Genomic DNA, 13,576 nt, shown 5'->3' with positions numbered 1-13,576 from the left:
ATAAATATTATTATTTATAGACAAGAGGTGTAATTATTATTATTATTATATTATATTATATATATATATATATATAATGTATATAATCATGTATATAATCATGTATATATATATATATAACAATTTAGCAAGCTAATATATATATATATATATATATATATATATACACCCACACACACACACACAAATGGAGTCATATTCTATCAAATTCGTTCTCCTGAGCTATTGGATCAAAAATAAATAACACTTTTCCCCAGAAAGAAATCACTTAGATGTGCTCAATGGTTTATGGATGTTGTCATCTAAAATAGGCTGAGGACAATGACATGTTCTCCCCACTGGGTGGCGCTCCAAGCTAGTATTGCTTTCTCTGAAATGGGGCGTCAAAGAAATATCACACAAAGAGGATCCTCTGTATTATAAATGACAAATAAAAGGCTACACATGCAGTCCATAGTTTTCCCATTTTATCCCATTTTGATTCAGTTCAATTCAATTCAATTTATTTTCATATAGCGTCAAATCATAACAGGAGTTATCTCAAGACGCTTTATATATAGAGCAGGTCTTAGACAAGTGTCTCTATATAATACCCAACAAGAGATAAATTCTGTTTGAGAGGATTTGTTGTTATACATATCAATTAAAGCAGGAACACCCAACACCTGCGTCATCCAACTTCTAATTCGTTGTACTAATTGTACCCACACTGTTCAGCCACTAGATGACACACCTTGTTAGAAGTGGGGACCAAATGTCAGATATCTTCCACAGAGATAAACAAAACGTTAATTTTGGACCTGCCAAAATTTTCTAAATTATTAATTCACAATCATATAATTTTTTTTAGGAAAATAAATTTTATCCAGCACCTTTCTGAAGGCTCTGTGGTTATTTAAAAAAAAAAATGATTCCCCTAAGACCTTTTACATAATTATTTGCAATTTACATATGATAGCCTTTTATAAAATTGTGTGTATTCATACTGCATATCTACTCATTTACACACACCATACAAAGAAAGCACATACAACGTAATAATTAAGAACATTGTTTATTCAACAGTGGATCTTCAGTAATAAATAAATGCACACATCATTCATTCCACAGTAAAATTGAGGGAAAGTTGTTTTTCTTTTTCAATATATAAATGTCCAAGAGGAGGATTGATATTGCCATGATGGGTAAACAGCATTGACCAGACAGAGAGACAGTCTAGACAGATGGACTAACACAGAGAGGCAGACAGGCTGACAGACAGACAGACAATTACCACACAGTACAAAGTATTGCGTTTTTCACCGATTGCCTCTCTTTTCTCTCTCTCTCTCTCTCTGTCACTTTCTCTACATGGACAAAATGTCGTTATGTAAAGTCTAGTCGGTCTACCATCACCATGATGTGCAAATCAATCATAAATTATAAATACAGTATTGCATCACTTCAAAGTGCTACAGAGATAGGTGCCGACAATCTTCAAAAAACAGAGAAAAAGGTTTGTTTTCTTTGAAACCCTGTGTGTGTGTATGTGTGTGTGTGTGTGCTTAATGTGTACCTGTCGTGCGTACATCTGGATCCGGGTATAAAAAGCAACCATGGTTGGATTTTGTGCCTTTGGATGTCTAGCACAGGGTGTAAAGCTTAGCCCGGTCAAAAGCAGAAGCGATACAAAAAACACTGTCTCAATTTGTGACATTTATGAAAATTTGACATGATCGGGTGCGACGCCATAAAAAGTCACTGCTGTTGTTGTTGTCCTTGAGTGGGTTGTAAGTACGGTATTGCAAGACTTCAAAAAGCCACGGAGAGAGCTGTTGACAAATCTTCAAAAACAAGAGAATCGACTGAATTAGAAAGGATAACTTCCTGTTATTGGGTCTCAAAGCCCAAAGCTCTTTTTTTCTCCATCACTCCTTTTTTGTCAATATAGAGTTAAAAAAGGGAAATCAGTAGGTGATTGTGTTTTATTTTAACCTGGATTCCCCTCACAAGGAACAACACTAAGGGTCCCTGAAGTGTGAATGTCCTGTTGGAAAATCTAGCCACAAGGATATTATGCAAGAAAAATATTGCCCTCCAATTTGCTCATATTCAAGATGTCGAAGAAGACTTCACAAATGCAATTTGTGTCTGATTCTCTTTCTTTTACTTTCATGTTTAAGTGTCTATTCATGGTTTGGAAGGTTTGTCTTCGTAGCTTGGGAAATCTGTTCACACACTGCTTTAAATATATATTTTTGTCAGCTGAAAAATTGCTATTTCAAAGGTCGAATTCACTGTTAATTATGTGTTTGCGTCCATCTGTGAGTGTGAGAGATGAACCGTTTGCTCTTTTGACTTTGTAGAAATAGAGTCTGTACTGCACTGCTGAAATGCTGATTTTTTTTTTTTTTTAAAGTCTGACTAACATTCAGCAATCGGCTTTCTAGCAGCACGCCTAAATCCATGGGATACCTTTATGAACAAGGCACAAACATCTTAAAAAGGACCATTCGTTGGTGATGCACATTTTAGCCCTTTAAGTAAAATAAAATACTATTTGCCAAAGCATCCTATAGGAGCCAATGTTTTTTAATTATTTATAATGCGTTAAAATGTACAAAACAAACAGAATGGTCCTTTAAGTGGCTGTCTCATGCTCAATCTTTTAGCAAAAACATTTTTTTTTTTGACGGCGTATTCTCATTGCTGCTTTTTCTTTCAGCCCTTTCATCCAAAAGTACCTTTTTTTTGTGATGTAGCAGACGAGGTTTCCTACAGTGTGTGTGTCAGGGGCCTGCCGTGGGGTTTCCCTAGTTCATTTACAAGGGCCCCGGCCTTTATTTGGCATCTTATTTTATTCATTTAGCCTCTTCGGTGAGGAGATGAGGAGCAGAGGAGAGGGGGCGGACGGGGATGAAGTTGAGAGGCAGAGATGAGAGGAGGAGGAGGAAGGGAGGAATATAAAAGGATGAAAAGGAGATGAGAGGTGTGGGGGGAGAGACAGAGAGAGGAAGAGGACGTATGAAAGACAGGAAGCTCCGGTCGGAGCACCTGTCACGGAAGAGGCTCCTGCTTTCTATCACCGTCTCCTCCCCTCTTTTCTCCATCCATCTCTTTTGTCTGGCAACAGGAGGGACACCCAAAGGGGAAAGAGCGTGTGCTTAAAATTCCTCCTTCCTTCCTGTGTCCATCTCCTCTCCTAAAGACCTGTTGTCTCCATAGCAACAGACCCTGTCTTCATACTGAGCTTATTCAGTTGGTAGTCATGAATGTGTGTGTGTGTGTGTGTGTGAGTGAGGCAGAGCGAGAGAGTGTGTGCTGCTGCTCATGCCTCTCTGTCAGTGTTTTTGTGTCCCTGTGCATGTTGTTGTTTTTGTTTTTCAAGGAAAAACAGTCCAACACTCCGTCCAAACTCGTGTGCTGAAACGAAAGTTCTGAAAGCCGGTTGATTTTTGGTCAATTTGAAGAAATCTTGTGTTAAAATGGAAGGAGCGTTGGCTGGTTTCTGAACTCTTCAAAAGTTTTTTTTTTCAGTATTTGAGTTTTGAATCAGGCACCGTTCTCACCTCCCCGCCCTGGAAGCATGTACATACTGCGGCGGTCGGTAAGACTGACAGCCCTTTCCAGCCAATGGCAGCGCAGTCTGTTCTGAGTCAGTTATTTGGGGGTGGAAGGCTGCAATTGGCTCTCCATCAGCAGCCGGGGGAGGTCGTGAGCGGGCTGTGGTGCAGGTAGGCGGGGTTCACCACGGAAACCGGGAAGTTGAAAATGAACGGAGAGGTGGGCGTGGCCGTCGTCGACGTGGCGGTCACCGAGGGCTTGGGTCCGAGCAACGGGCTCGCCGTGGCGGCCGCTTCGGCGGCGCACGACGTGGCGAGGAGCTGCGACTCAAACTGCAGCAGCTGGCCCATGAAGCTGAAGTTGGGGGAGATGATGCTGCGACGCCGGCGTACAAACTCAAAGGCTTCGTCCAGACGCACCCGCTTCCTCTTCATCAGGTAGGCCAGGCAGATGGTGGCGGAGCGGGAGATGCCTGCTTGACAATGGACCAGCACCCGCCCACTGTTGTCTCGTACTGAATCTGAGGAGAGAGGGAGGTCAAAGGTTAGAGATTTCCATGGATAATAAAAATAACTCAGTTTTTATTGGCTACTACAAAAATATCCAGATTGAATAGATTTCATGCATATGGTGGTGTGTTCTCTATGACAGCCTTCCTAAAATTAGATTTAAAAATTGCAATATTGCAATGTATCGCAATATATTGAATCGTAACCCCTGTATTGTATTGCCAGATTCTTGCCAATACACAGCCCTAGTGCCTAAAGGTTAACCTTGCGGAGCCGCTAGCGTGGCTGTAGACTTGTTTTTGTTCTGTTGCCATGAGTTGTTTTTTTCATTGTGGTTTGCCGCAAGCTCAATTTCCGTCATGGACAATGACAATGTTTTCCGGTTTAGTTCATCTCTAAGCAAAGAGCTCCAAGCATATTTGTGGCAGTTCATGTGAGGATGAATGTTGTTAAGGTGAACTTGGTGGCAACAAATAGCCAAATAGCACTGACACGCAAGCCTCAAAGATGTATATCTCAGTTCACATTAAATGCAAAGGAGAAGATGATTGCTAAAAAGCTAAATTAATTCTGGGCTGAACCTCATTTTTAGCTCCTTCTTTATCTCTTTTGAGATAAACAGTGCTTTCTTTTAAATTTTAAATCAACGGTTTTCCATCATTTATCTGTGTGGACACTACGAACCTTAACCAACTGTCACCCTATATACATTTCTTTTTTTTTTTACAGCCACTAAGTATTTTTAAACTCAACAGATGTACAGCTTTGCCTCGAGCTGTTTTCATTTCTTCATGCCTTCCCCTCTCTGCGCAGTCAAACTAACCTCAAAGTGAGAAAGCAGCAAATCACATTGAACAGAAACACGCAAGTGCAAAATATATTTGAGTCATCAGCCTCTTTCACACTTCCTCCCCTGTCCTATTTATGTCTCTGCCTCTTTCGGTATGTTCAGACGCATGCTATTACTTTGTTACCGTGAATAACCAGATTGAGGTAATAGTTTGATTACAGTAACTCAATTTCCCCCAAATAGCCTCAGTTTGAATGTTATGGATGGGTGGTGGCCTGCAGGAAATTAGAAGCACCGAATATGAAGAAGATAATGGAGGGAATTTTTTTTTTTAAATTGTTTTTGCATGTTTATTAATTTAATCTAATTTTCCCCTACTGCTGGCCATGCTGCTGTTTGAATATAAAATTACTGCTTTGAATCCAGTTCACTCCATGACCTTTCTGGCACACGATCGGAAGAATATTTACTGCCATTTCTCTAAAAAATGCACAGATACAACGACCCGTAACCATCTCTCATTCTTTGCGTCTTGCTTTGTTTTCCAGTTGTCTAAATTTTTTTTTCTCTCTCTCTCTTTTACACACAAACAGACAGATTTCAGGTAACTCCACCACACGGCGTCTGTTCACCCGGTAACAGTGGATGAGTCAGACTCCGGTCCCACAGCAGCTAACTATGACGCATACCAGCACCTACACACACACACACACACATCAGACTACACGCTCACGAACATACACTCACAACACGTAAAAAACACACACACACAATGTCTACGCACAGCATGGATATGCAAAGCAAAAGCACACATCGCCTATAATACATATGCAAACCCAAAATGAGAAATCCACAGAAATGATTTATTGGAATATTTTCTCATTCCAAATGCTTCCCTCTGTCTTTTCTTGCTTGTATTACATTGTTTTTATTCTGCAATGGATTAATGTAATTCGATTTTGGTGGCCATTTTCTTTCTTTTTACGGTCACTGCTGACGTGTGTGATAAAGGGCTACTTGGAAATAATAATTGTCGACAGATCCCAATGAATAAATGTCTGATTTGTCATCATGTGCCTGCTCTATATGCACAGTGTGTCCGGCACATGGAAGGAAAATCCCAGCAACGAGAGCTGACCACACAAAACAAAGATATTATATTAGATTTAATTACAGTAAACATATCTTTAGACCTGACATCATTAAGCAAGCAAAAGAAAACAAATCCATTATGATGATCGATTATTTTTTTTATTCATTTTCAGGCAAAATATTTGATGGGTTTTAGCTTATCAGATGTGAGAATGTGCTGCTTTTCCTTGTTTTATATTAAAGCAGATTGAATATCTTTGGGTTAGACTGTTGGTTGGACAAAACAAGACATGAGATATATAATCCCCTTGAGCTTTAGGAAATTATGATGGGTATATTTCATATTTGTTGCTGTTTTATAGACAAATGATTTATCGAGAAAATAATCAGCACATTATTTAATAATTAAAAAATAATATTAAAAAAGGTCTTTGACATGTTATAGAAGATAGAGCTGCAACATTTAATTGAGTAGCTGTCAACTATTAAATTAATCGCCTAATTTGTTAAGAAAAAATCTCTGATTCCAGCTTCATAAATGTGAATATTTTCTGGTGTCTTTACTCCTATATGGCAGTAAACTTAATATCATTGAGTTGTGGACAAAACAAGACATTTGAGGATGTCATCTTGGGTTTTGGGAAACACTGATACTGATTTTCTGACATTTTATAGACCAAACAACTAATCGATCAATTGAAAAAAACAATCAACAGATTAATCTACAACGAAAATAATCGTTAGTCGCAGCCCTAATAGGAGACATACTAAACAAACAAACTTGACTAAGATTAACTGTTTTCAATATGACCTAAAAACGGTGTGAAAATGTAAAAAACTAACCACATAAAGCACAAAACATGCCTGAGGGAAGCTCATTTCATTTGTGGTTATCCACCGTGGGAATGCATTTGTTCTGCTAACATACCACACACACACACGTCACACACTTACTCACTGACCTATGAACTCAATAGCCTCCAGGAACCAGCAGCTGATGTCTTCTTTATGGTTGTCCTCCACGGGAATGCATTTGTACTGGTACGCCCCCTCGAAGTGGTTGGGGCAGTCGGCGGACACGTTCAGCAAGGCGGAGATTCCTCTGGCGTCCAAAACCTCTTTCTTTGAGGCGTGGAGGGCGCTGCCGAGGTAGAGGAACGGGAGGATCTCAACAGGGCCGCCCTGGACGAGAGACAGATGGGAGGGTTGGGGATTAATCATTTATTTCATTAGAAATCAGCTGTTCTGCTTATAATTCATTCAGTCAGTCTTCGTACATCGAGTCATTACATGAAGAAACATCTCCTGACCTAACCTGGAGAGCCACGGTGAACAGAATTTACTTAAATGAAAAACAAGCTTACAGGATAAGACAAAGAATTCACTGTCTACGTGTGAGGCAAAGGCCAGATGGCAGATGACTTCAGTATAAGTGTGACCTCGCTTAAATATTTTGCTAATCACATTAGCCGCGCCTTTCACCAGACAGGGGTAGCTTATTAACTGTGTGATTAATGCAGGGTCATTTGATATGGGCTATTCAATTTAGTTTCAAGTAGAGTTATTTCCCCATATGGTAACACAATGAGTGTCCGATGAACTGATTCATGTTTACATGCTCAAGCCATAGACTGTATATAAAGATGGACGACATGACAGCTCCCCAAAAGTGAAGCCAAAACATCTCGATCGCCCCCTGGTGGCTGGCTGCAGTATAGGTCATAAATCCCACCCCCTCCATGTTAGTGGATGGGACATGGGACAAACTAAAAGGTCAAAATACAAGTCAAATTCATTTTTCAAAAAAGAAATTCTGTCATTTTAGGTAGTTCTTATCACGCTGATGTATGTTCAAGTGTTTTTTGTACGAGCGAGGAGATGTAACTTTAACGTTCGAGTCTGTGTAATAGAACATGTGTCAATTTGATCATAAATGTAGTTCTAGAGATATAAGATGGCAGCTCTCATATCCGGGATATTTTGGCTTCACTTTTGTACAGTGGGAGGAAGAGGAGACGCGTTGTCAATCTATCTATACCCTCAAGCCATAACATATATAGTGGAAATAATAGTTTTTTGTCTCATCAGTAAGTAGAACAGATTTATCTTGGGGATTTACATGCACCATTCTCTCATGCTTCATCGAGGACACCTTGTACTTTTTCTGTGATCACATTTTATCAGTGGAAAAAAACAGTGATTCTGAGAATAATATGCTCCACGGCAATATTTCTTCAAAAACTCACTTCTACTCAATGACATTTATTACATAGCATTTACTGAGGATGTGATGTTACATTTCCTGGTAAAAGGAGGTATCTTACGCAACAAAAAAATGTGAATACGTGTTTGTCCCGTCTGTTTTTTTAAAATATTAATTATTGGCCATAACATTTAAATTCCTAAGCCAACATCAGAACACTTGCTATCACCCTTCATAATGAAAAACATAAAGCTTTCATGTTAAAAACGTTTTTTTTATGATTGATACAAAACATTGGGTGGGGTTCCACTAGTATTTGTGCAAGTTGTGTCTTGTAGTAGCATATTATAATAAGAAAATATATTCCACTGAACTCGTTACATTATTTTGAAACATTTCCCTCAAGCATATTCCACTGTAAGAGGAGAAGTATTGTTTTCCCTTTCATTGGATCTGAGGGGTCAGCCAGTTGGCGGTCTATACCGGTAGTGAGACTTATTGACGAGGGCCCTGTCTGTTTATGTCACTGCCGCTGACGACCTCAGTACTGACACAGCGTCAGGAAATGATCAATACTGCTAAGAGATGTAATGTGAGGAGAGGAGGGGAGGAGTGGAAGCTGAGAGGAAAACAGCGAGTGCGAAACCCAACCGGAAGCTACAGTATTAGTTGAATAACAACAAAAAAAACACTTGACAATGCAGGCCGGGGCTATCAAGCATTTTTTCTTAGAAAACGCACAGAGGCTGGATTGTCTGCGTCTCTCTCTCCTCATGCGTTCCGGGGGGAATTAAAACCGAAGCCCATGTGACTGTTGCATAAAATCTGCAGGCTCAAACAGCAGCAGATCGCTGACCAGCATAACGAGACCGCCCGGGTCACAGGAAGTGACAGGGAGGTGAATCAATAGTGACCTTTGACCTCCAGTGTAGCCTATCATTAGACAAATAACTAACTCAAACAAAAAAAAAGTAGATTTTCAGAAAATCTTCCTACATTGCTTTTCCACACATGGAAACAAGTTTCTAACTATACTTTGAACATCCAGCCTGGATGGGGAAATGCGGTTGAACAAACGGTAATGTCGCAAAGCAAATAACATTTAAGTGTTTGCACACGGAAGCTCTCGGTGTCAATATGCAAAACTGAAGTTGACTTTAACAGGCTAAAACAATTAGTTAACTGACGTGACAATAAAATCCAAATTACTTATGAGTGATTCGTGGTCCTTTTTCAGTTGCACACACTCAGTAACAGCTTACACATGATCTACTACACTAGTGAATCAAGGTTTCCTTATTTGTCATATGTCAATTCCAGCAAAGCAGTCATTGGCAATGAAAATCTTTGGTTCCTTCAACAATGCTCATAGTATATATAACAGGGGAAATCCCACAAGTAAGTATAAACTCAAAATGATAATGTAAGGCATAAAATGGTGCAGTTTAAAAATAAATATAAACATAAGTAAGTATAAAATAGTAATGTAAATTTTATATTTAGTTGATGACAGTATTTCAGATGAGAAAACTGAATGTAAACCAGATGTAGTATGTACTGTATATGCATGATGAGAAGTAATATATGTACAAATAGGTGTAAACAGGAATGCAGTATGTAATACTGAGAGGTATTGTTTGAGTTTGTGGTGTTTTTACCTGGTCGTGGTGTGGCGTCCCACAAGACGAGCAGGCAGAGTCGATGCTGGACTGGCTGGTGAGGGTCGGTAAGGATTTGGTCTTTAGACAAAACTCCGGGTACTCTGAGAAAAACCTGTCGTATCCACCTGAAAAAATAAAAACATCATGATCAAATACGATGCATAGTGTGTCAAATTATCACACGAGAAACAATATGATAGTAAAACATGAGAGATTTAATCACTACTGGGGACTACAGGCAGACTTTAAGATCCTCCAGGATCATTACAGATATAGGGATTTATTTTTGTGTGTGCAGAAAACACTACAGACGCATGCATCCAGACAAAAGAAGCATGGCAACCTAACATCGCAGCACAATCTGCACCAGGATGTGCACCTCTGCATTCAGTGGGCCTGACATAAAATCTATTAAACCGACCCCTGACCTACTCTGTCCTGTGTCTACTACCGTGGATTTGAAAACAATTTCATCATCCCTCTGCTTTTTTTTTAATATATATATACATCTGCAGGCTGACCGACCGCTGCACCTCAGGGATCACATCAGATTAACAGGGATATGTCATCTTTATAAGCTACACTCCTGTGCTTCAAGGCGTCTACGTCATTAGGATGCAACACACACACACACACATAAAAAAAATAAGAATGCGCCACAGCTTGCAGCAGCTTTGCCTTTGCAAATTCCCTGCAGTCTAAATATAGTCTGGTTGGGTAAATCAAGCGTCAATTTTAGATTTTTACAGCTTCACCCATCGGTGATTTACCCATTTCTGAAAGGATCATGTGTGTCCTGTAAGTCCCTCTGGTTTGATGTGGCCTCTACGCATCGGCATTACCTCATTCACTCAGCTCACGGCCATTGGTCTGTGTGTGAATGTGTGTAGCTGTAGAGTGACTGAGTGAGTGTGTGTATTGTAAAAAAATTAAAAAAATACACCAGCAGCAGTGCATAACAATAGAGCAGTTAGGAGGATATTTCATCAATCTCTGGTTTATAGGCTACTGAGCATCTACCAAAAAAAACAATAATCAGTGTATTTATGGAGGCAGTGAAATAATACCAATTGTGTTGGTTGAGAAATGAAATGAGCAATGCCCCAGATAGGCTGGTGGCATAGGCTATCCATTGAAATTAGGTTGTTGAGCTATTAGTATTGGCTCTGATTGTCCCATTTAAAGCATCAATAATAGAAAATGAACATTAACAGGAATATTATAATTTTCCAAGTAAGTGCACTTTCATTATTATTTCCATTTTTTGTTTTCATGTTTTGACCATACAAAGGCGTATTCAATTAGAAGCATTTTGGATATAACAGTATAAATAATTATAATAATAATAATAATAATAATAATAATAATAATAATAATTACATAATATATGACTACTTTTATAGGTGCCCCATTTAAAAGGCTGAATTTAACAATTAAATAAATATGATATGTGTTATCATTAATATACTTCTATTATAATAATATATAATAATAATAATAATAATAATAATAATAATAATCATTAACATTACATTAAATGCTTCAATAGACCGTTTTGGAGCTCAATCCTGAAATGTGTTGCAGTACTGGTGCTACTAGTGAGTGTATTATTATTATTAATAATAATAATAATAATAATAATAATAATAATAATAATAATCTGCCCCATTTAAAGGCTGAATATAACAATGAAATAAATATTACATGTGTTATCATTTATATACTTATATTATTATAATATATATAATAATAATAGTAATAATAATAATAATAATAGATAATTAAACATTAAATGAAATGCTTCAATGGACCGTTTTGGAGCTGAATCCTGAAATGTGTTTTCCCCATCCTGCTGCTACTATAGTGAGTGTATGTCCATGCTGCAGCTGAGTATAACAATGAAGCACACACATGCGCTTACCTTTGAGCAGGTATATCTGCGTTCCGGAGGAGTCCCTGCACACTGCGTTGAGCACCACAGTCAGCGTGCTGTCCTCCTTCACGGTATCTGCGTCCGGCGTCCTCTCGTCGTACAGCACCACGGCGGAGTACATCCCGGATCGGAGGCGGACACGCACCTCCTCGTCTCCGGCCAGGATCTGGTCCAGGCTGAGCACGGAGCCCTTGGCCCTGCGTCGCACTATGGTGTTGCAGCGGGCGTTGACGGCTCCGCGGATGTGTCCCGCGTTGTACGCGAGGAAGGAGCGGCAGTCCAGCAGCAGACACTTGGCGTTGTCGTCCTTCAAGAAGCGCTTCACCACCGGGCAGTCCATCTCGCCCAGGTCCTCCATGTCGTGTGTCGGTTATCTTCCTCCTGTCTGTGCAAGCTTCAAGATCCTGCAGTGTATTCCTGTAGCTCTGAGTGTTTCCTCCTCCTGATCAGGATTGTTTCTCTTTTTTTTTCCTTTTTGTGAATGGGTGCGTCGCGTCAGAGCGGAGGTGACGTCAAACTGATAACGGACCAATCACAGAGCGTCCAGTTTCCCCGTCCCCCTTTTTTCCCTTTTCCTCCTCTGTCGTTCATTCATAAAGAGAAAAAAAGAATAAGACAGACATCAATGAAACGAGAGAGAGGCGATGGGGGACGGAGATTTAGACTCCAGTGGAGTTTTTTGGCACTATGCCTTAAACCAGCTCATGATCACATTTTGAATGTCTTATGATGAAATATAAAGGGTTAAATGGATTTTAAATGAGCTGTCTTTAAAAACCACAAATGGGGAAAAAATATATATATATTTTAGTCTTTGTTCAAGTCTTTAAAGGGACTGTTTGTAACTTTCAGAAATGCTTGTTACAGTTTTTCTCGATTGTTTACACACATTTTCTGAAAGCATGCCTCATACTCTCAGAACTCTACACACAAATCAAAAAACACACACACAATGGGCAAAACCCCTCAATTCTCCTGCAAAATGAAACTTTACATTCAAAACAATGTTATTTCTTCTCAAAATGGTATTTTGTTTTCAAATGACACACACACACCATCATATGAATAGACATTTATAAGAACCAGTTGAACACTGATGTGCTCAATGTAAAACACTATGATGAATGGAAAACACTTCTTCTCCATTCATCATAATGACTTAGGCCTTTTTTTTGTTCAGTGTTACACTTACTACAGACAGTACATACATAAGTGTGTTGTAAAATATTTTAGAATATTGTTTTTATACTCAGAACACACAAATACACGGTAACAAATATATTTTATTTTCCCCACAAAAACAATGTACACAGTGTACATCCCAACCAACACAAAGTTGCACATACAGTGGAAAAAAAAAAAACTATGCTGCATCCTCTCTTCTGTTTCGGTCTGGCCACAGCACCTCATCCACATCACAAGCAATGTTTTCCCTGGCCAAGCAGCGGGGGAAATATCGCTTAGCATGTCGAATCCAGCCATGAAAAGCATCAACTGATTGCTAATTGTAACACTGTGTGACAGGTGTTTGCCCATGTGATGAGTCAGTGTGCATAGTAGGGCAATTGACTTTAGAATTTTGAATGACAGTGTGTTCCTTGTGAAAACGAGATTTTCTTCATGAAAATTGTGCCAAATGCAGAGAATTGTGTGTAGTGTTTTGAAAAAAGTGTGTTTTAGAACTGCAATTTGAGTGTAAAGCAGGAATTGTGCTTGTAGTTTAGCAGAATTGGTTCAGGGGGTTGGTGCATGAGTTACATGTTGTGGTCATTGTGTGTCAAGTACCAGTATTTGTGTGTAAACAATTGAGAAAAACTGTAACAGCAACACCTGTGGCCGTTAAGT

The 13,576-nt window shown here is 39.2% G+C and overlaps 1 protein-coding gene across 1 annotated transcript; it reads right to left on the bottom strand.

Annotated features, from left to right (window-relative positions):
- Positions 1–1,038: 1,038 nt before the first annotated feature.
- dusp4 (dual specificity phosphatase 4) lies at positions 1,039–12,429 on the bottom strand. Its single transcript, XM_037753553.1, has 4 exons — positions 11,720–12,429; positions 9,796–9,923; positions 6,897–7,116; positions 1,039–4,063 (listed from the first exon to the last, which is right to left on the bottom strand). The coding sequence occupies exons 1-4, from the start codon at positions 12,087–12,089 to the stop codon at positions 3,675–3,677; spliced, it is 1,107 nt and encodes a 368-aa protein (XP_037609481.1). The 5' UTR covers positions 12,090–12,429; the 3' UTR covers positions 1,039–3,674.
- Between the last annotated feature and the right edge of the window lie 1,147 nt (positions 12,430–13,576).

This window comes from Sebastes umbrosus, chromosome 19 (genome assembly GCF_015220745.1).
Source record: "Sebastes umbrosus isolate fSebUmb1 chromosome 19, fSebUmb1.pri, whole genome shotgun sequence".
Lineage (NCBI taxonomy): Eukaryota > Metazoa > Chordata > Actinopteri > Perciformes > Sebastidae > Sebastes > Sebastes umbrosus.
The sequence above is the reverse complement of the archived record's forward strand: the minus strand, read 5'-3'. Positions and strand labels throughout refer to the sequence as shown.